Genomic DNA, 23,556 nt, shown 5'->3' on the forward strand with positions numbered 1-23,556 from the left:
GCTCATGCCATTCTGAGTATATTCTGATATCTGAACACCTAACTCCTACTAGCCAGGGCTCAGGACTGCCCAATTTGAAATGTCCCCATGACGTAGATGGGGTTGAGAAAAACAGTCAATTTTCTTATAGGCAAAGAATGATTAGGTTGATTTATCTGAGGGCTCTAAGCCACAGGGCAATTCATGATGCCACCCAAGTTGAAAATCATTTTCCTATAGTAACATCAGATTTGTATTTATGCTATTCGTGATCATTCTGAATATACTGGTATAGTCTTTGTGACAGACTTCATCTATTTGTAATCAATGGCATCTATAAATTATTTGTCGGCACAAGGTCCTTCTTGGTACAATTCAATTAACTCTACTTTGTTCCTCTCAACCTAGCCTTGTATCACTTCTTTCTGGATGAACTGGTTTCCCTGAACCTTTTAATTCTACCTTCTCGCACAAACTACTTGCACCAGTATTCCTTAGATTTGGCTGGTCAGGTCTCAGGTCTTGGGCCCTTTAAATGACATCTCACCCCACCACGGGCCAGGCAGCAGCTGATCGGGACAAAGCATGTCGTGGGGACAAGTACTGCTTATCACCTTTGATAGAGCCCTCCGTATGCAAACTGGCCAATATAAGGTACTGTGAGTCATTAAACCACATCAGAAATAGGCACGGCATCAGTTTAATGTCCAGTACCTGGCGTCCATCAGGGGGACCAGGTAAGACTTTTCAGCACTGGATGGCAAGCTGGAAGAAGCAGGTTTTCCCTCCAAGGTCCCACGATGCCCTTTTTGAATACCATCGACCTCACAGATCTTCTGCTTCAACTGCTGGATTTCATGTTCTAACCTACAGAGATGGAAGTCATGTGAATTCACTCATTAACAGTACCTCCTGAGAATCTTCCCTAGAAACCATGCGAGATCCAGACCAAAACTGCAAAGAGCTTTACCTTCCAGCAGAAAAGGTACCACATACCTATAAGACAAGGTATACGGTGACAACAGGCCACAAGAGCGGTGCAGGACAAGTGCTACAGGCACCCAAAAGTTGGAGAGAGTTCTACCATCAAGGGCAAAGATATTCCCACTGTGCTCAGCAAATCCTCAGAGCCAGATGTGCAGGATTCTGAGTCCCAAACCCAGCTTCAAGAAAACAGTTGGTTGTAGCCTACATGTCAGATCCCAATAAGTATTTCTATTTGACAAGAGATCTCTGCTTTAAAGAATTCTTTAAAACTGCCAATCTAGGAGAACCTTCATGGTCAAGGCAGTTCTAAGTTGAGTCTTCAGGGGCCAGTGGGAATTTGGCATTTGGAAATGACAGTGGGTGGTTTTCCAGGTGCAGAAACAAAGGGACTAAGCCACAAAAACCAGGAATCCGCTTTGGCTAAGGCAGCGGGTGTGGAAAACAGAAACAGGCGAGAGAGACCTAGGAAAGCAGGCTGAGTATCTAGAGAAATTAATATAAACCATGAGCTGTGGAACCAAACATTTATTTCCAATGACAGATGATACATCTAATATAAGGTCGAGTGTGTGTATGGCTGGTCTCCCACTGGCCCAGGCACAACTGAATCCAGGGCCATCAGGCTAGAGGGCCAAACTTGCCAGTAAATTTGGCCCACAGAACACCATCTAGGGGCTGCAGCCCACTCACTGTTAATGACACCTGGGTCTCAATTTCTTCATGTATCAAATGAGAGAGTCAACTAGTCTCTCCAAATTCCTTCGGGTCCAAAATTCAGAGAGTCTGGTTTCAGATGCTGACACGCCACAACACTGCCAGCTCTCTGGTGTCGCCAGAAGTGATTTGACTGCTCTATCCTGAACGTGAAAGCCAAGGTCTTGGCTCTCGGAAATGTGATTATGGGATCACCAGGGTAGGCGCTCCTGGGTCCGCGGGAGACAATGCCCAGCTGAACTCAGCCTTTCATCTGTCTACCGATTACTGAGCACCAGCCTGCAGAGCACGCAGTATTCCTGAAGGAGGAAGGACTGAGCACAGAGAAGTGATGTCAGGGGCCAGGTGGTGGGCAAAGAACCAGGGAACAAGGTTAACACAGAATCTCAGAGATGGTAAGGAAATTGAGCCAATGCAAGTAGGTGGTGGCCAATGTTTGTAATTAAGAAGACGCCTACGGAGTTGTTCAAAGACATCCTTCAGGGCTGGGCAATGGGAAGGACTCCACACAGCAAAGAGGCGTCAGGGGGGCCCTGAAGGCTGAGCAGGATTTCTATACATGGCGAGGAACAGCAGGGCCTTGCATGGAAAGGGTCGCAGCACACGAGGAGAACTGGTCTGCCCAGCAGTGGCTCTGTCGCCAGCAGACAGGAGGACAAAGTGGGCACAAGCTGGATTCGAGAGGCAACTCTACCACTTTCTAACTGCCTGACACTTGTCCCATCGACCATCAAGGAGAAAGAAGAAAGAAAATGATGAAATCTTGCTCATAAAGCAAGCTGACAGGGAAAGCCAAGTGCAGTGCACTGTTGGTCCAATCTGGCTCCACGTGAATTTGATATCTGGCACTTTGGAAATTCACAAGAGGTCAGCTCAGGGTGCACGGCGGGCCCTGGCTCAGCCATGAAAACCCAGAGAGATAATAAGACACAACACCAATACCCCCAGAAAGCTGCAGGACCATCAAAGCCAGAGCAAAGCGCTCAAAATTTGCTGGCCTGAATCAGGGCTTTGCAAAGTCTACTCCATCAAAACACAGGAAGCTAAAAGCCTCCTTTGCGTGGCTTCTGGAGAAAAGCTGACATCAGGAAGTCATTACAGTGTATCCACTATAATCGAGTATTAATACTAAATGGCCAGGGAGCAAAGCCGTTTGACAAAAGCCAGGACATCAGGCTCCAAGCCCCTGCTGCATTCTCAGTGCACAGCGCAGGATACAAATAGAGAGCGTGCCCTCCACTGCTGTAAATTTCCTGGGGCTGGAGCTTTGTCCAGCAATTTCATTTACATAAGGTACCTACAATCATTTTCTTAAACCATAGACCTATTTCTCTGAAGTCACAGCATTATGGTTTTTGATTGTCATCTGTCACTGTTTTGCCTGGGGGATTACGGAGAGCTTGGTGAACAGAATCCAGTTTAAGCAGATTGTTTGAAAGGAGGCTGTCCTGACCTTTTCAGGCAAGATGGTGGACAGGGGCCCAGGCAACACCTCCCAGTAGGTCTTGCCTTGTCATCAGCATGGATCCCAGGCCTCTGCCAATGTCAAGCTGGGCTCCTAGAGGCCAGCACTCCGGGCTTCTGCTGCAGCCCCTCGGGAGGTGCTGTGAGGGGAGGGCTCCTGGGGAGCGGGCAGCATTCCAGTCCCCCGTAACCTGGGCTTCAGTTAAGATCTCAACAGACCAAAGGGTCTGGAACTAAAGAAAATACACAGGCCCATGCCCTCCTCATGAGGGACACTGTCCTGGCTTTTGTCAACCGGCTTCGCTCCCTGGCCATTTAGTATTAATACTCGATTATAGTGGATACACTGTAATGATTTCCCGATGTCAGCTTTTCTCCAGAAGCCACGCAAAGGAGGCCTCCCTAGTTCACAACATCGAAAATAATATCAGTGAATCATGAGCTAACATGCCTGGATAGACCACCATGTCTGGAACATCTAGAGAGCTTTGCTTGTTTATTTTTTAATACAGAATCCTGAGGTGTCCCTCTGGATTCTCAAACACTGAGAATCAGCAGGGGTGGGGGGAGGGTTGTTTTTCAGTTCGCTGCCAGGTGTGGAAATCAGTGTCTATGGAACCTGTGAACAAGTGCTGGTCAACGTCCCAGAGAAGACATGGGGCGGGGGGAGGGAGGAAGGGGAGGGAGAGGACCGCAGAGGGAAAAGGAGTCAACGAAAGGGAATGGGGTTTGGGGAAAGCACCGAGGGAGGGAGGGGGAATCCGGCTGGAAGCTTTCTCAGTCTTTCCTGTTTATCAAATATTAAACACACAGTCAGAGGTCAGTGAGGTAACAGACGAGGGCTTTGTCTGTGTGTTTTTTCCAACTTTAGGCCAGTGACTCTAAACCAAGGATCCTAAGGAAAAAGAAAAGAAGGCTAAGCATTTGCCGGTGAATCAGAAAACATAAAGGCTACAGAATTACTTTTTCAAAAAACAGTGAGAGACACAGCACCAGGGCTAGAAGCCGCGCCATCACAGCCCGAGGGTTAATGCCATGGGGCACGGAGGGTGTGGCAGGCGTCCCCTCGGGCTCGGCTCACCTCTCCCGGTCCTTCTCCAGGGCTTCCTGCTCGGCCCCCAGGCCGGCCCCGAGCCCGGACCGCTCGCTGCCGCCGGCGGTCAAGGTGGCCGACTTCGGCCTCCGCTCCTCGGCCCCCAGGCCCCGGGCGCAGCGCCGCTGCAGGGCAGAGTGCCTCCGCTCCAGCCGGGCCACCGCCCGCTCCAGCGCCTCCCTCTGCTGCTGCTCCCGGGATTCCAGGATCTCCTTTTCCTTCCGCCTCACCTTCTCCTCCTGACGGGCCACGTTGGCCGTGAACTCGAAGGTGGCCTGGAGCTTCTGCAGCTGGCTGGCGCTGGCCTGGTACTGCGCGAGCTGCTCTTCTTTTTCTTCCATCTCTTTCTCCACTTGGTAGAGAGTGTTGTCCAGGCCGAGGGGACCTCGGTCGAGGATCTCGCAGGCTCTCTGTTTCTCTTCCAACAGCCTCGGCAAATGATGCTGCAGGAGATACTGGAGCTGGCGCTCCTTACACTGCAGCCTCCCCTCCACCGGCTTCATCTGCTCGGCATCTCCAGCCGCCTGGGGGACATCCGCGACCGCACCGTCCTTTTTGAAGAACCACCTCGATTCTTCCTTGCCGCCAGATTTTAAGCGCTCTAGGATTTCACGTTCTTCCTCCACCTCCTTTTTCAGGAGCTCCTTCTGCTGAACCAGCTCCTTCTCCAGGGTGGCCAGCGCGGCCAGCTGCCTTCGCTTGAACGCTAAGAAACGCAGCTGCGCCCGTTGGAGCTCCCGGCTGTCGCCGTCCCCCTCGGCCGCGGCCTCCTTGGCCCGCAGGAGGCATGCGCGGATGCCCTCGAGGTCCTGCCGCTCCTCCTCCGCGCGCTGCGCCTCCCCGAGCCGCGGCGGCCGGACCAGCTCCCGCTTCTCCCGGAGCTGCTCCTCCAGGCGCGCCACGCGCAGGACCTGCTCCTCCTCCTGCCCCTCCAGCCGCCTCCTCTCCTGCTCCAGCCTGACACACTGCTCCTCTTTTTCCCTTTTGAGTTGCTCCAGCTCCTGAAATATCTGAACCTTCTCGGCCTTCTCGTGGCTGTTGAGTTCTTGCAGCCGCTGCAGCTCTTCCTGGACGCGGAGAAAGCGCTCCTCCTCCTGTTTCTTCTTCTGCAGCTCAGTCTCCTGCTGCTCCCTCAGCCTCTCCTCCTCGAACCGCTCCTTTTCGGCCAGCAGGTCCTTGAGCTTGCTCTCCAGGTGGAAGCTGCGGCGCTTGAGGCTCTCCTCCTGCTTGCGGATCTGCAGCTGCACGATCTCCGTCTCCTTGCGCTGCGTCTCCACCTCCTGCTGCATCCGCTCCAGCGCAGCCTTGTCGGACTTTTGCTTTTCCTCCATCTCTTCTATGAGTTTTCTGAAATGCAAATTGTTGACTGATCGTTATTTGAGCACTAGGTTCAAATGCTGCTCTAACTTCTCCCTAAACTGATACTTCCTAGAAATGGACATACACCACACACCCTTCACTAAAGTAAAATTAAAAAAAAAAAAAAGAAAAAAGAGGGAGAACAGCACTTTTCTAATATCCAGCAGCATGCTGTTTAATTTTTTTACCCTGTAACTGTCCAACATATCATTTGCCTAATCTCCTGAAGTAGCTTCTGCTATCATTCCTTTGCAGAGCCCATAAGCATAATGTGTTATGCATGATATAATTTTTAAAGCCCCCTGAGCTCAAAGAGAAAGAGGCATGCCCAATTTAAATTTAAATGTGATTAATTTTATTCAGCCCAAAGGCTAAAACTCAATGGAAATTCGGTTACAAAATGACATTAAATAAAAATGCTTATGCTGTCCTCAACTCATCAGGGTCAAATATCAAAGTCAAGATAATCGACACTTCATTGTTCCAGCTCAAATAACTACACGCTATTTAGCATTTAATCACTAGTTCAGGACAAACGGTAATCACCAAATGATCCAAAATATTAGTTTATTAATGCATAACATTGAAAATAATGTCAATCTCCATTAGCATACTTAAATGCATGATTCCGGGGGTTACATGTCATGTTGTGTCTTAAGAGAGCAAAGGGTCCCCACTGGGTGCTAAGTCAATGTTTCGAGGTCGGGGTGGCCTCCAAAGCAAGAACACAGGGCATGTCAGAGTACGGATGCACGGCCTCCATCTCCTGACCCACCAAAGACCTATCGTACATGATGCTGCGAGCTAAACTAATTCATCTGTAACACCCAGACTCCACACTCTAGAAAATAAATATCCAGGGTGCAGATTTTCTGCGGCCTTACTTTCTATTCTAATATCTATCTTTGGTCCATTTCTTGGCTTGTTAAATAGGACAGGAAAAAAAGAAAACTACTTAGTTTTATCAAAGAATTACATTCAGAACATATAAAAAACGCTCTCCAAATCAATTAAACACACACACACACACACACACACACACACACACACCCCCCAAAAGAAAAGGGAGCTGAGAACATGCAGAGGCAGATTAGAAAAGGAAATACAAATGGCTGATCAACATAAGGAAAGATGTTTAAAAAGTGAGCAGGCATAAGAAGGGGAAGTGTCATTCTTTCGGCTTTTTTAAAATTCAGGATATTATTAAGGAAGAAATAATTTTTAGTTAAATTTAAACAAGTCTATATTTGATGTATTACACTTAAAGAGTGTATTAAATTTGCCTACTGACTCTATTCCCCAGTCTCACAAGTATTTGAAGATGAACTATTTAAAAAATTCAAACGTGAAGTAAAACTAACCAGCTAAAGAGAAAGGAGCTACAGTCATCAGACGTGTAAATGGTGGACACGGAGCCAGAGGGAGATGACACAGACACAGGTGATCTCGGTCTAGGACATCAACACAGGCACCCACCCACTCTGTGGTGTTATGAGTCCTACCACGTGGCTTACCTTTTACTTTCTAATTTCTCAAGTTCTTCACGCTGTTGCCGCTCAAATTCAAGTCTAATAAATCAAATGAAAATGAGTCACTTTTCTGAAAGAGCTTTTTTCACTCTCTTATTCTCTGTATGTAGTTACATATTACAAAGGACACTGGTTTGTCAAGTACGATTTTTAATCATTATGGATTAGCAAGTTTACAATGTTCTTTGCTCTATGACTATGATTATAAATTAGACATACTTTAGGAGTGCTTGAATTCAGGCTGAAAAGAACATATGTTACTTGAAGGAAAGCAAACAAAACACCACTGTACGGGACAAGCAGAGTTAAAGGAGACTTCTAAATGAGAAGCATGCCTACCCCATGCAGCTTAGCCACTGATTAGTACATAAAAATGGAAAATCTCTACCTTAGACAGATGGGTCCTTTAATAGGGAAAAGACTGCCAGGGAGATAGAGAGAGAGAGAGAGAGAGCACAGACATCAATTAAGAAAAGACTTAACTGTGGGAACATCAGGAGAAAAACAGTAAGGTACTTAAAAGCCAATAGTCATGCACAAATTGAAACGTCTTCTTATACAGATCACATTTTCCAATCATTTCTTGAAGCAAATTCTCCAGAGTTAGCTATTATGTTTTACACACTTCCCATGATAACTAGAGCACTAATAATAACTGAGTACCGATAATAATTGCCCACAGAAGTCAAATTCATATTTTTACTACTTTATAAATGGTTATACTGTATGGAGGTTTCTCAAGATCCTCCTGTAGTTAGTGGTTATATGATATTGGAGCTATGCGGGCTACAGAGATTATGAACAGATTGACCATAGTGGTAGCAAAATAAAGGGGGCTAGGTCACTGGGAATTTTAAAACAACTCGCTAAAATATTGATAACAAGTTGACTTTTTCTCAAATACTAGATTGAATTACTTCAAGGTTTCACTATACCTTTTAAACAGCATGAACTGTAATTCTTAAACGTTTTCCTGTTGTGGTGGACAGCAAGTACAGCTAAGAAGCTGAACTATGGAAACATTCATCAGTCAACTGTTTTCCTTGGATAAGATAATCCAGGTTGGCAACAGTTACCTTTACAATGAGCTAACAAAATTTCAAATAGATCTGTGACCAATTTAATGGGGGCTAAAACTGAGAGTAAGATGTCGGGGTTTTTTTTTTGTTTGTTTGTTTGTTTGTTTTTTTGCTGTACGCGGGCCTCTCACTGCTGTGGCCTCTCCCGCTGCGGAGCACAGGCTCCGGACGCACAGGCTCCGCGGCCATGGCTCGCGGGCCCAGCCGCTCCACGGCATGTGGGATCCTCCCGGACCGGGGCACGAACCCGCGTCCCCTGCATCGGCAGGCGGACTCTCAACCACTGCGCCACCAGGGAAGCCCGATGTCGGGGGTTTTTGCACGCAGAACTGAGGGCAGTGCTGAGTGATTTACACGTTCGCTTACTCTGTCTTCCCAGCAAATCCTGAAGATAGCACATAGTACCTGATCCAGTTAACAGATGAGAAACCCAGAGCTCAGAGGTCTGAAAGAACGTGTCCAAGGTCATGATGGTAAAATGTGGTGGAACCAGGACCTGAACCCACGATAGCCTGCTTCCAAAACATCCTCAATTCATTCATTTTATGAGCAATGCTCCAATTTGTGATATATAATAAGAATATTAAATCCTTCATTGAAACTTATCATTTAGGGTTATATTTATCTTTCTATCAGATGAAAATGATCTGTGGATTACAGGCACTGCCATCCATGAGAAATCAATCACATAAATATAGTATATGAAAGGTATTTGCCAGTTCTGGAGCCCAATCCATATGCCATCACACTAAGCAGATACAGGGTTTCATTTAAGTTCATATATGATCATTCTCTTTTATATAACGATAAACAGAACCTTGGGAATGCTTCCTAGTACATATTTTTAGACTTCGGTACAGTTTAGTCTTTCTAGAGATAATTACAGTCAAAAAATAAAATAAAATAAAATCACCGGATAAACCACTTTCAAAACCTGAGGATTTTCCTAATAGAACTGTCTTTATTCTTGATTTACACTTTCTGTGAACATCAGCTCAATGTGACCATCAGCAGACAACGTCGTCCTACTCTGACAGTGTCACAAGGGCACAGTCATAGAGCAGATGCTGCTCTGAGAGGTTCGAATGAAAACCTATCACCGGACAGTTTACAACGTGCAGGTGCTTGGCCGGGCACTGAGCATGCAATACCCTCGCTTTGTTCTCCCAACCCTAGCAGGTCTCATCCCCATTTTATAAAACAGGAAACTGAGGCTTAGATGAGCTAAGTAGCAGAGGGAGGGCTTGAGTCAGTTTGGTACTAAAATCTGTGCTGCCAACCACTACAATTGTTTCTAATGAGTTGTGTGGTCTCAAAAAGTCATGAAATGTGAGTTTTAATATCTTCATCTCCAGTGTGACACTCTGAGCACCTACGTATTTTACTGAGCACAGTGCCAGGCGCTGTGCAAGGCACAGGGGATACAGAGGTCCCGAAGGGAGATATGTCCCTGCCTCCATGGGGCTCCCAGCCTGTAACTGACAGTGGGATAAACATGAGGGGCACACCCAGTGTGTCACAAGCCAGGATGAGGAAGGACACTGTGTTATAACACACCGAACGGGTGCTGGTCTCAGAATTTGGTAGGACCTAGAATCAAGGCAAGCTTCCCAAGGGAACTTCCACCTAGGCTGTGCCATTCTTCCTCGTGCAAGATGCAGAAGCTCAATAAAGCCAGGTCTTGGCTTCCTGTGAGGGGAGGGGCAAGATGTGAAGCTCAGCGGGACACGAGAAGCCACATGGCGCAGGGCCTTGGAAGTTATACTGAGGACTCTGCACTTGACCCCAAAGATGGTGGCAGAAAAGTGTCTTGGAACAGGGTTGTTAGAGAGCCCACAGAGAATAGATGAGAGGAGAAGCCACGAAACAGATAAGGAGGCCTGTGTCGTCACAGAAACAAGAGATGATGGAGGCAGGACCCAGGATCACTGGGATAAGGAAATGCCAGTTATCTTCTGATACGCAGGGGTTCAGTTGAGAGAACCTGCTAATGGGCTGGATTTTGTTGGAGGTTGTGATGGGAAAGAAAGAGTCAAAGATGACCCTCAGGTTTCTGGCCGGGTCACACAGTGGGTGGGGAAGCCGAGCTTCACGGCCAAGAGGCTGTGCTAAAAGGTCAACTTGCCCGAATACAAATGTTAGTGGTTGTGAGGCTAAGCATGAGTTATTTAATCTTGGATGCTTAATTTTTACAGATTTTGAAGAAAATAACAAGCCCTCCCTCAAAGAAGACAAACATCTCATCAAACAAGACCATGCATACAAAATATCTGTATCAACATCCACGAAAGAGTCATTCTACACCTGGGTCTGAGGACTCGCATTTGACTCTCACAATGGTCCTGTGAGGTAGGTGCCATCTTTCCCCCATTTTACACACGAGCGATGGCCACGACTCCAGTAAATGGCAGAATCAATCGACTCCAGAGCCCACAATTTATCCCTCTTCTGCCTTCAAGAAAGTAAGCTCGATTTTACACACACTGAATCTAATGATTCCAGGGTGAACCAAATTGAGACGTCCAGCAGGCAGGGGATACAAATGAAGATCTAGCACTTGGGCTGTCATCAAGGATGGACATACAGACTTGGAATTCACCAGCATCTAGATAGGAATTACCCAGGACATAGGTATGGAATGTGAATAAAGGAGCTTACTGCAGAGTCTGGAAGACCACACACACTGCAGTGAATGGCAGAGAAAGAGGGGTCCTTAAATGGGGCTGGAGATGAGCAGTTAAAGACAGAGAGAGAGGATCCCCTTGATAAATAATGATTCCCCTTTCTTCAAAATTAAAAGTTTAAAAAGAAAAAGAGGGCTTCCCTGGTGGCGCAGTGGTTGAGAGTCTGCCTGCCAATGCAGGGGACACGGGTTCGTGCCCCGGTCCGGGAAGATCCCACATGCCGCGGAGCGGCTGGGCCCGTGAGCCACGGCCGCTGGGCCTGCGCGTCCGGAGACTGTGCTCCGCAACGGGAGAGGCCACAACAGTGAGAGGCCCGCGTGCCGCAAAAAAAAAAAGAAAAAACAACATAAAGATGCTCAGTCCCAAACAGTCTGAGGAGAGAGTCATAATTACAAAGTCAGGGACTATATTTTAAATATGAGGTGATATCAGCTGTTGCTGGTACTGTTTAGTTTCTATTAAATATTACATATTTACTGAACATACTTTAAAATGCACCTCCTTCCATAATCAATGATAATATTTCAAATAGCAAACCTCAATAGACTGTAAAATATAAATGTGTGTTAATATCAAGGAAAGAACATCAACTGTAATTGTATTTTAATGTGGCTTCATTTTAAATAAGTGTAATTCACTATCTTACTTTACTGGAATCATCTTGGCCCCAAATGCTAATTTCCTAAATGTTATAATGAAAGGGAAAACCACAAAAGGATATAAGTTTTGCAGCTGCTTTTAGCATTTTTAAATGACAGTTGGAAGTAACACACTGTGTTAGGGCCAACAAAAAAGCACAGCATACAACCTATTTTTATGAGAAATGGCGTCTTTTTTTTTTGCATTAAACGACATCCACCATTTTTCGGCACAACTGCACACCTTGCCATCTATATTCCTGTTATCACTGGCGACGAAAAAGCAAGGGGGTGGGAATTTCGCCGTGCACACCATTACACTGAAAGTGAGACTGTGATTATCAAGAAAAAGGAAGAGAAAGAAATGTAATTAACTGAAAGCATACATTTCGAGTCCCTGTGTCGTCCAAATGGTGATGAGTTTGGAACTTCTCATTTCACTTTCTAAAAGGAGGAAAGTGGCTACTGGAGTCCAGCCCACACTTGAGTGGCAGCTGTGGGGGAGGTGGCTCGGGCGTGGATGCTGATCTACAGACCAGGAGGGGGCTCCCAGCCCACGGGGGTAAGCCAAAGGGGAGGCAGCTCCCACACGGGCATTTTCAGTAAGTACGTGGACAGCTAAGGGAAGTTTCAGCAAGTACGCGAGCAGCTAAGGGAAAAGTTCTTGGTCAGTGGGGAGACCTGGATTTTTCCTATGTGGCTTTCAGGTTATCATCAAATCCGGAGATGACCTCGTGGGCGGGCAGCCCGTGAAGGTGCACAGGGCCCTGCACTCACGTGATACTCCACTGTGGTCACCCTGAACTTCTTAATATTTGAACAAGAGGCCCCACATTTTCATTATGCACTGAGCCCTGCAAACTGTACAGCTGGTTCTGATCACGTATGCGTCATTTTTGAAAGAATCCCTGGCCTGCTGCCTGGGATGTTTGGACTCAGTCCAGAGTCTGGTAAGGGACAGATGGAAAGGAGCTGGAAAAGACCAGAACTCAGTGTAGAGGGTTCCCCTCTCCCGCATCCTTCACAAGGGATTAGGGTTTGACCGCAGTGGGTCCTGTAGTGGTTCAGCCCAGAATGGCCGAGCTTCTTACCACCTTACCACCCTCGGGAACTCCCTTCCAGCCAGTCTCAAATCACCTTACAGACTGCAAATCCCAAGGAGACCGGGGGGATCTTGGAGACAAAAGAGAAAGTTTGGATTTGGGTGCTAAAGTTCGTGCAGGTCCTATCCAATCATCTCCCTGACCTTGAGAGCCTCGACATTCTAGATATTCTTTAAAGGCTGAGCAGAAACCGGATGCTACCCCAAGGTAGGCAAAGGGAAACTCATGAAAGAAGAACCTGGCCATTCATCCAGACTTGGACTCTGCCTGGAGAGGCCTTGCAGTCATTCCTGCGTGCATCAGGGTTCATGCCAACTCGCATTAGAAAGCTAAGAACAGCTGCTTTGTTGAAAGAGAAGAGAGAGTTGAAACTGCCACACCACCTACTCCCAGTCTCCCCTTTTGTCCCCTCAAATCAAGTTATCCTACCGTAGAGTGACTTCATACAACTGTAATTCAAGGTGCTTACATCAAGATGAGGGTTGCACCATGCAATTTGATCTAGGAAGGTGTGAAATTAAACCTCTTTTAGGTAAAAGAGTTTATAACAAAAATATCCCTAGTACTCTGGGAGTGGTTTTCTAATTAACTTTCAAATCCCTAGTCTAGAAAGTACTGGTAAAGACGTCCCAGAAGCCAGTCTTAAGCCTTTCGCATTGCAAATGAAAAGTGCTCAAAGAAACAAAGATTGCTTTAAAAAAAAAAATAGTAAAATTTGATACCACAGCATTTTAAGTGAGTTTCTCCTCAGCCTATTTCTCATAACAATGGTATAACCTTCTCCAATAAAGCCAGCCAGGACCACTGGTAAAACCCAGGAGACCTACCTGATCGAACATAAGACCAAAGGTAGTTAGAAGTATACGGCACTCGAGAGATCACGCAATCAACTCGGCACACACCCCCTTAGCCCACCCAGACACCCCTGCTCCTGCCCTCCCACTACTTTACAGGCCAGGAGACTGAGGCCTGGGGGCCGGGGTGGGGGGGGTTGCGGATCAGGGAGAGGCCCAAGGTGACCTCCTCTTTAGAGAAGTCAAGGGCAAAGTTTACCTCTTCTTATTCTTCCTCCATTCCTACTTCAACTCTGGAATTCCATCTCACCTCCTTAACCAAACCACAGCAACGTGTACCCCAGAAACAGCCTCCCAGAGTTGAATGTGACTCACCGTTCCCAGATGGACCTCTCCCCTGTGGACAGACCAGAACAGTGTGCCAGAGGGAATGTTCCTGCCACTTCATTCAGCCATGCCTGCCACACGTCCAACAAACCTTTAACAAGCACCTACTATGTGCAAGGCAGTGTGTTAGACATACAGAATGGACAAACTGTCTTCAGGTCTTAAGGGTGAATTGTAAGTGAAATATGTGTGCATATGGATCACACAGAACGTGAGGAGCCCAAGCAGAAAGTTCCATGTTTTCCTTGCCGGGGTGGAGGGAGAGCATTCATAGCTGCATGCGTGGGAGGGGGCCTGGCTGTCTGTCTGAGCTGGGCCTTGCTTGACAGACGGACAGAACAATGGCCACAGTGTGGGAAGTGGGAAAATCGAGTGGAACAAACATAGAAGAAGGAAGACGAAAGAAACAAGCAAAAGGCACTGAGCACGGGGAACAGGAGCTAGTGGCTCACGCATCATCAATGCATTTGATCAACAAGCCAGTGACGTGCCCGGCACTGTCCCAGGCCCTGAAGCTCAGCAAAAGGAGCCAAGCCCCTGCCGTCATAAACCTTCCATTCTAGTGGGGGTGGGGGGAGAAGGACAGCGAACCAGCAGTGAAAATGTTCTGTGATACGTGCTGTGAAATAGCCCGAAGCCAGGAGGGAGGGTGGAGAGAGAGCTGAGCGAGGGCGTGACCACGAGGATGCAGCTGGTGCTGACACATGGGGGAAGCCGGGCCAATGACCAGGGACCACGTGTGGCACACGGGGAGCACAGCAAGACTGGAATGGCGAGAGCAGGTGCAACCGGGGGACAGTGATGGGATGAGAGCAACTGTGGCCCAAGAAGGGGCCAAGGCCCAGACCACCCAGGACCCTACAGGTCACAGAGGATAGGCAGAGCCCTGTCCACCAGGGCTCCTGGAGGACAGAGACCCAGCGGAGCTGCGTATCCTGAGGGCCTTCTGCAAGGCACATAGTAGGTGTTCAACTAATGAGCACTCCAGGTAGAGCTTTGAAGTCAGTGGCATGAGGCTGAGAGCCAGACCCCAATGACACAGAGTCACAGAACACCTGGGTGAGGAGGCGATGACGTCAGCCAGGGCAGAGTTCTCTGTGCCCTAAAAAATAACAACCGGCGTGCTTCCAGCCTTCTCAAGATGAAAGTAATTAACTGCAGCAAAGGTAGAAAATACAGGGGAGTAAAATACAGTCAAGTCCCTCACCACGATCGCGGCATCTTGGTAAATGGCCTTCAGCCTCCCAGCCGAACACACACGCACACGGATGAAAGCCGACAACAAGAGTTTATTGTGTACCCTTTTCCTCTTAATACACACCTTGGACAAATCCCCAAATCATTAACTATCATTCCACAACGCAGTTTAAGATCATGCCATTTCAGAATGCAGATGCACCATGCTTTACGGGAGCAATCTCTTATGGCTGGAAATGTACATGGCAGATGATCCTGATGAAGCGGTTTGCTGGGATCTACATGGGGTAGCCCGAGAGGAGGTTCGTTTAGGAAAAGAGAAGCTGTGCATATTTGTGGGCAGAGAAGGGGGGTCTGAAGACGTGAAAAAGACCTGAAATGCACCACAGCTCCTCTGCCCTGGCAAGACATTCCTGAAGTGAAGAGCTCTGCGGGTCTGCTTTGCACACCTGCACCCCTTTGATACCGCGTGCTGAGGGACACGATGCTCACATGCTCAACCAGGCAGGGCTTGAACATGAGCCTCACATCCACGGGGCTAAGGGAGGTCTGGGCAGCGCCTATGTACCTCCCTGGGGCTGGCCACCCTCCCCCAGCCCTCCCCTGCCATCGCCTCTTCTAGGTCTCAAGCCTCCCTTCCTGATTTCTCTCTGACGTCTCTCTCCATTCTTCCCCTTGTTGTTTTAATGTAAGCAGAAGATATCGTCAAATAAAGAATTCTGGGGCATAGCTGACAAATAATACAGTGGGAAAGATTTATATAAGCTGATTAATTGCAATGTAATCAATCTATGTGGGCAAAAGGAAGAAATAGTTCCAAGAGGCCTCAATGATGATCAAGAGTTACATGATGGGGCTTCCCTGGTGGCGCAGTGGTTGAGAGTCCGCCTGCCGATGCAGGGGTCGCGGGTTCATGCCCCTGTCCGGGAAGATCCCACATGCCGCGGAGCGGCTGGGCCCATGAGCCATGGCCGCTGAGCCTGCACATCCAGAGCCTGTGCTCCTCAACGGGAGAGGCCACAACAGTGAGAGGCCCGCGTACCGCAAAAAAAACAAAAACAAAAACAAAAACAAAAAAGTTACATGATGATATAAACATGGGATGAAGAAGAGTGTTGGATGGCCTGGGGACAAGTTCCCAGGAAAACAGTAAAAGAAAAAGCAGAACACAGAGCTGTATATCGAGTGAGAGCTCAATGTTGTTTTTTTAAAATACTTTTTAGAATGCATGATTATAGTACCTGGTGTACAATTAAACATATATAGTATAAAATATAAGTAAATATTACAAATATAAACCAATCATTTCTTGGTGGAAGGACTGTGAATGCTTGTGATCACTTTATTCATTTCTGAATGCTTTACTTTTTTGTAATAAGCATTTCAATTTATAATGAGACAAACTACCTACTTCAAACATTTTTCTCAATCTACTGTGATTATAGCAACCGTTTTACTTTGTGCTTCTACAAATCTCTAGTTGATTTCCACTCATCTCCAGCAATGACAATGATTAACCTCAGTAGATCATAAAATTTGGGGGTTCCTTATGGTGACTAAATATCTGAGGTCACTGATGTGGGACACGGCTGTTCAAGGTTAGGATTACGGTCTGGGATAAAAGAAGGGGGTGGAGGGTCCTCATTACGGCACAACAATTCACACACACACACACACACACACACATTCAATCAACAACAGCTTCCCAAACACCTACTTAGAAGCAGGGGTACATTATTAAGAAAATCAAACCTTTTCACTAAATATACTAAAAATATTCCATTAAATATCCAGACCAAGAGTGGGCAAATAGTTGCACCAAAACCCACAATTTCAGCAACTATTTAAAGTGCTACCACAGAGAAAGGATGCTATGTATAAAGATCCAAGGAGATGAAATCTGGGCTGGGGTTGGTAGGGCCTCCCCAAGGAAATGACATTGAAACTGACATCTTAGAGATGATGTGGGATTTAGCCATGTGAAGAGCAGGCGGACACACGGACGAACAGTCCAGGAGGAGGAAACAGCACGTTTCCAGCAAAGGCCTGGAAGCAGGAACAGATATGTATGTACATCAGGAAGCCTTGACTGAATCAGCAACAAGTTCTAATCAAATGAGTCAACAAATTACAGAGAGCTCACGGCAGGTAATCAAGTTAATACAAGATGTTACTTCAGAGGAAAATCATGCTGCCATGTAGGATGAAAAGGAATCTGCTACCTTCCACCCTCGCCCATAACTGCGATCCATCACTGCACTGGGCAAAGGCTCACTTCCTCAGCTGACCCATACAATTCAGCTTTAGATCATGCAATTATACAATGAGGGAAGCAGAAATGCTGCCCCTGAGCAGACAACGCAAATCTAAAGGAACAGAATGGAAACAGACTGCACTTGGAATCCTACAGCTCATCATTCTGCTTTTTTTTTTAATTAATTAATTTACTTCTGTGTGCGTTGGGTCTTCATTGCCGTGTGCAGACTTTCTCTAGTTGTGGCGAGCGGGGGCTACTCTTCATTGTGGTGCACGGGCTTCTCACTGCAGTGGCTTCTCTTGTTGTGGAGCATGGGGTCTAGTCACATGGGCTTCAGTAGTTGTGACACACGGTCTCAGTAGTTGTGGCTCGCGGGCTCTATAGCGCAGGCTCAGTAGTTGTGGCACACGGGCTTAGTTGCTCTGCGGCATGTGGGATCTTCCTGGACCAGGGTTCAAACCTCTGCCCCATGCATTGGCAGGTGGATTTTTAACTACTGTGCCACCAGGGAAGCCCCCATTCTGCTACTCTGAAAACAGGAAACAAAGGAGCTCATCATTTAAAGTGGCTCACAGTGGAGTTATATTCAAGGACAAGAAAGAAAAAGCTAAGTCAGTACAGAGAGACTTCACTTTACTGCACTTCGCAGATATTGCTTCTTTTTTTTTTTTTAACAAATTGAAGGTTTGTGGCAACCCTACATCGAGCAAGTCAACCAGCACCATTTTCCCAGCAGCATTTGCTCACTTCATGTCTCTGTGTCACATTTTATTTATTTTTTTAACATCTTTATTGGAGTATAATTGCTTTACAATGTTGTGTTAGTTTCTGCTGTATAACAAAGTGAATCAGCTATACATAGACATATATCCCCACATTCCCTCCCTCTTGCGTCTCCCTCCCACCCTCCTTATCCCACCCCTCTAGGTGGTCACAAAGCACTGAGCTGATCTCCCTGTGCTATGCGGCTGCTTCCCACTAGTTATCTATTTTACATTTGGTAGTGTATATATGTCCATGCCACTCTCTCACTTCATCCCAGCTTACCCTTCCCCCTCCCCGTGTCCTCAAGTCCGTTCTCTACTTCTGCATCTTTATTCCTGTCCTGCCCTTAGGTTATCAGAACCATTTTTCTTTTTTCTTTTTAGATTCCACATATATGTGTTAACATACGGTATTTATTTTTCTCTTTCTGACTTACTTCACTCTGTATGACAGTCTCCAAGTCCATCCACCTCACTACAAATAACTCAATTTCGTTTCTTTTTATGGCTGAGTAATATTCCATTGTATATATGTGCCATATCTTCTTTATCCATTCATCTGTCGATGGACACTTAGGTTGCTTCCATGTCCTGGCTATTGTAAATAGAGCTTCAATGAACATTGTGGTACATGTCTCTTTTTGAATTATGGTTTTCTCAGGGTGTATGCCCAGTAGTGGGATTGCTGGGTTGTATGGTAGTTCTATTTTTAGTTTTTTAAGGAAACTCCATACTGTTTTCCATAGTGGCTGTATCAATTTACATTCCCACCAACAGTGCAAGAGGGTTCCCTTTTCTGCACACCCTCTCCAGCATTTATTGTTTGTAGATTTTTTGACGATGGCCATTCTGTCTGTGTCACATTTTTAGTGACATTCTCACTATCCTGAAAATTTTTCATTCTTATCATATTTGCTACAGTGATCTGGGATCAGTTATCTTTGATGTTACTATTGCAAAAACATTGTGACTCTCTGAAGGCTCAGATGATGGTTAGCATTTTTTAGTAATAAAGTGTTTTTAAATTAAGGTATGCACATTTTTTTAGACATAATCCTACTGCACGCTTAACATACAGTATAATGTAATACTACAGTATAAACATAGTTTTTAAATGCACTGGGAAACCAAACACTGTGCGTGGCTCTCTCTACTGTGTATCTGCTCTATCGCGGTGGTCTGGAACCGGCTCGCCACATCCCCGGGGCCTGCCTGAAACTGCCGTTGCTCTCTGTTAACGGAGGAAGATGCTCACTTCTTTCAGCTGCGTTCACCGCAAGTTCCCCAAGACTGTGCATCTTCACAAACTATTTAAGGCTCTACAGCAACTGCCAAGTGAGTAAATGGTCCATGAAAAAGCGACACCACTGAGACCAAAGACTGGAGAGGAAGTCAGCCTTGCAGCAAAGCAAACTTTTGAAAGATGGAAAGGCCCAATAAAACAAACCAGCAGAGACAAACACAGTAAATAACCATCAGCTAAAACACAGCCAAATCACCAGCACCATAAATATTGCCAACCACTACATGTATAAAACTTTCACCCTCCAGGTCAGCGAGAAAAAAAAAGGATAAAACAATGTATAAAGCCCCAGAAAGAGAGAGAAGAGAGAAAAGTGGAGCTAGCAGGGCACTGTATCCACGGGCAACGCAGTCTTTCCTCCCAGGACCTGTAGTGAAGACGTGACCTCACCTGACGGTGCGGGTCTTACCAAGAGTATCTCCGGCTGTGACCAGGCTCTGTTTCTGAAGCCCCTTTTACATTGGTATGAATTAAGGGGAAGAACTGAATTCACTTAGTTCACATGGATTACAATGGCTATTAAGTTCCAGGTGCTATGCTGGGAACTGAGTGAACAGATTAGACCCTGTGCCTGTTTCCTGGAAGCTGACAGAAATCGAGAGGGAGGCTAAGCTCAGTACGGCTAAGGACTCACCTGGTTACTGATGTTTTCTTACTCTCTCCCCAGTGTGATGTATTTATCCTTCCAGTTGAGGGAAGGGAGAGAGGGAGGGAAGGAGGGAAGAAATAGATAGGGAAGGGGTTGGAGAGAGGAAGGAACATGCAACGACTTTCTTTTCCTACAGCTGTTGTCAGCTGGTAAGAAGTCCTCACCGGTAACGTGTCTCGGTGCTCTCGGCTCTCTGCATCGCAATCCCGGAACTCTGCATGCGGAATATAGTCCTTCCGGCTTCACATTCCGAAACCCCATCCCTACTCTAAACCTGAAGGAGCAGGAAGGCTGGAGCGAACCGCACACAGCACGGAGCTCTGCACAGGACAAATGAGGTGCCTGATGAATCCCGAGTGATGATCAGGATGCCCAGGACAGGCTTCCAGAGAGAGCCACTGTTAGCTAGCAGGATTGCCTAGACTCCAGCTGCTGTGAATACAGCTTAGAGCTGCACCCAGGAGGGTGTGTTCATATCAACACAGTCTATGAGTCAAGAGGATCCTTTTCCAGTTTGCAAGGAAAGGGAAACTCTCATGTGGTACTGGTGGGAGATAAATAGTGCTGATACGTACGACCATCCTATAGAACAGTTTGTGAACATCTATCAAGAGCCTTAAAACTATCAATATATACACCCTCTGGCCTGGTAATCCCATTCTACTTTTTCTCACCTGAGGAAGTAATACTCATGGATAAGCACAAAGATTTAGCTACAAATGTGTTCACCCCAACTGCTTGCCATAGTTCAAAGCTAGACAACAAAACACCTACCAACAGAAGGTAAGGTACGGCATATCCATACAATGGTATCTCACATGGATGTTAAAATGATGTACGTTAATACATATGAAGGGGAAAGATACATAAGTGCATAAAACAAGCCCAGTGTGAACCCATCCTGGTAAAAGAACACATATAAATGTATGTAAGTATAAATGTATGTATGTAGATGTATGTACATATACAGGCGCACACACAGAGAGAAAGACAGAGATGGCTAGATGGCGGGACAGAGGTATAGACAAGAATATACAGCAACGTGTTCACTGCCGTAGTTTCTTCTTTTTTGCTTGTTTGTGATTTCTAAATTTTCCATAATGATTCACATGTGAAAACTAAAAGTTAGGTTAAAAATAACCATCACTCATCTGGCCTTATCCCCTGACTGTCGATGACTTCAGACAGTCTTCAGAGTCAGGGGCCTTGCACTGAGCCCTGAGTTGGCCCTGATGCCCATCAACCCCATCAGCACTACATTCCATAAAGCTCCTTGGACGGCTTGCCAAAGAGAGGTTTGATTTTTGACTTTAGATATTTTGGGCCCAACCGCATTTGAAACCCAGGCATTTCTCCTCTTCAGAATTTCTTCAAATGCAGTATATCCATTTAAACAGGCTGGCCAATGGTTAGTACTCAAAGGAGGATAATGCACAAATGAAATTTTCTCCCTTTATTTTTAAGACTGAAATGAACTTGGAACGTATATAATTTTGCTCAGAGCACTTTCAAAAAGCTGTGAAAGCTCCCGCTTTCTGCCAAGTTAGCCACCTGTTTGCAGCCTCAGAGCAAGACAGAGGATGCCTGAAGAGTGGGCTTGGTTTCTTCTTAGACACTGGGCCTTGAGGAGGAATGTTTCCCCTGCAGCGAAACTGTTTCCTGGCAAAGACCCTGACTGGGTGCTTCTCAAAGCGGAGCTGACTCCCAAAGGAAGTCACCAGGTTGCTTTGCCTCCTCCAAAAATTCTCTGGCACTAAGTACCAGGCATGTGTGCCTACAAATCCTGGTTTCCAGAAAGCCTACGATGTGGGCCGGCAGTGAGGCCCTAAACTACCTTAGAAACGATACATCCAACATGACGTGCCCAGTTGGGCTGATAAAATGTTCCTGGGTAGCAAAGACTTCACTTTTAAAAAGTCCAAATCTTACTATGATTCAGAGCATGGGTTTTTTTTGGAGAATTACTAGGTTGCCTGTTGAAACTGACTGCTTTGTAGATAAGTTGGATCTTACTGGATACAGTAATTTGCAAACCCGATGTAATTCTTTCAGAGAGCTTTGTTCTAAGAGGAACTGAGTACTAAGTAGCATACATTTTTAATCTGCTGCAAAAAAAACATACTCAGGTCTATAGGATACCAAGGAAACCAAGAGTTGTGAATGTGCAACAGTCAAGAAAGCCACAGAACATGCATGAAGTACATCTGTGTGCGTGAGAGCCTCACAAAAATAAGGCCCAGCTAGTCTGGAGATGCTAAACAGTGCATAAGGACCCATCTGAAGCACGAGGCACCTGGACACCCATGAGCAGACACATCTCCCGCGCTGAGAGCATTTCGGCTGCAAACCTACATCTTGGTGAACATCTGTGAAGTGCCCACTGCATGTGAGATGCTGGAGATTCACAGAGGAGCAGGGCATGGCCCCGCCCTCAAGAAGCCTAGTGGGAAAGCAGGCACCAGCATCAACTAAAGGAATCGGGAAAAAGCTATGATGATAAAGGTGTGCACCAAGCACCTGTCAGAGGACGAAGAGGAGGCACTTCGCTCAAACTGGAGATGCACAGGGTGCTTCTGAGGAGACAGTTCCTACACTCACCTTGAAAGCTGAAGAGGGCTGCCCACGGGAAGAAGAGTGGGAGGGGTTTGTGGACAGTCTCAGAGACGGATGTGGCCTGGAGAGAGGTGTGGAAGACGTTCTGCCCACTTAAACCAGAGCCTGAAGTTCAAGGTGGAAAGTGGCAGAAGATAATGGTGGGAGACAAATGGGTGCTTATATCGGGGCCCGGAGGGCATCCCAGAGGCACTGAGGGCCGGGCCACTTGCTGGGAAGAGGAGGGGCTCCTGCACAAAGAAGGGGTCACCATGAAGGGCTAAGGGGGTGCGGTGAGCCCCACCCTTCGGCTCAAGGCCAGACAGTTCCAGAGGCAGGTCCATGAGTCCCCCCGTGTCGTCTCGTAGAGGAAACCAGGAATCACGTGCAGGGTCACGAGAGCCCCGATGACCCCAGAACGTCAGCTGCTCCTCACGGATGGACCATGTCGGCCGCTTAAAGAGGAAAATCCCTCCTGCTCATTCCCCCGCGACGACGGGCAGCAGGATTCTCAGAGTGAACTTGCTCGAGGTGTGGGTGGGGTCGGGAAGAGGGAGAGCTGGGAAGACAGAGTCCCCGGGTGGAGCCAACTCGGGGAGAAAAATTATCTTCTCCAGGGATGCTGTGGGCCGTGACTTCTATTAAGTAACTGGAAAGCTGGCTGGTGCTTAAGGGAAAGGAGCAGCTGACGCTAAAGAAGAGTCCCGGCCTCTTAACAAAGACATCTTCATGAGGGTTGTTGGGTTTTTTTTAATAAATAAATTTATTTATTTATTTGTTTGTTTATTTTTGGCTGCATTGGGTCTTCGTTGCTGTGTGCGGGCTTTCTCTATTGCAGTGAGCGGGGGCTGCTCTTCGTTGTGGTGCGCAGGCTTCTCATTGCGGTGGCTTCTCCTGTTGCAGAACACGGGCTCTAGGTGCACAGGCTTCAGTAGTTGTGTCTCACAGGCTCTAGAGCGCAGGCTCAGTAGTTGTGGCGTATGG

The 23,556-nt window shown here is 46.8% G+C and overlaps 1 protein-coding gene across 1 annotated transcript in view; it reads right to left on the reverse strand.

Moving 5' to 3' along the window:
* Positions 1-23,556, reverse strand: part of LOC308628709 (kinesin-like protein KIF16B) — a 295,568-nt gene that overhangs the window by 104,949 nt on the left and 167,063 nt on the right. Inside the window, exons 18-20 of the mRNA XM_081255964.1 lie at positions 7,111-7,164; positions 4,226-5,584; positions 694-846 (exon numbers count right to left, since the gene is read on the reverse strand). Of these exons, the coding sequence (XP_081112090.1) occupies positions 694-846; positions 4,226-5,584; positions 7,111-7,164 (1,566 nt within the window). The remainder of the gene's footprint in view (positions 1-693; positions 847-4,225; positions 5,585-7,110; positions 7,165-23,556) is intronic.

Source organism: Mesoplodon bidens (assembly GCF_964165515.1).
Source record: "Mesoplodon bidens genome assembly, chromosome: 15".
In the NCBI taxonomy this organism is placed as follows: domain Eukaryota; kingdom Metazoa; phylum Chordata; class Mammalia; order Artiodactyla; family Ziphiidae; genus Mesoplodon; species Mesoplodon bidens.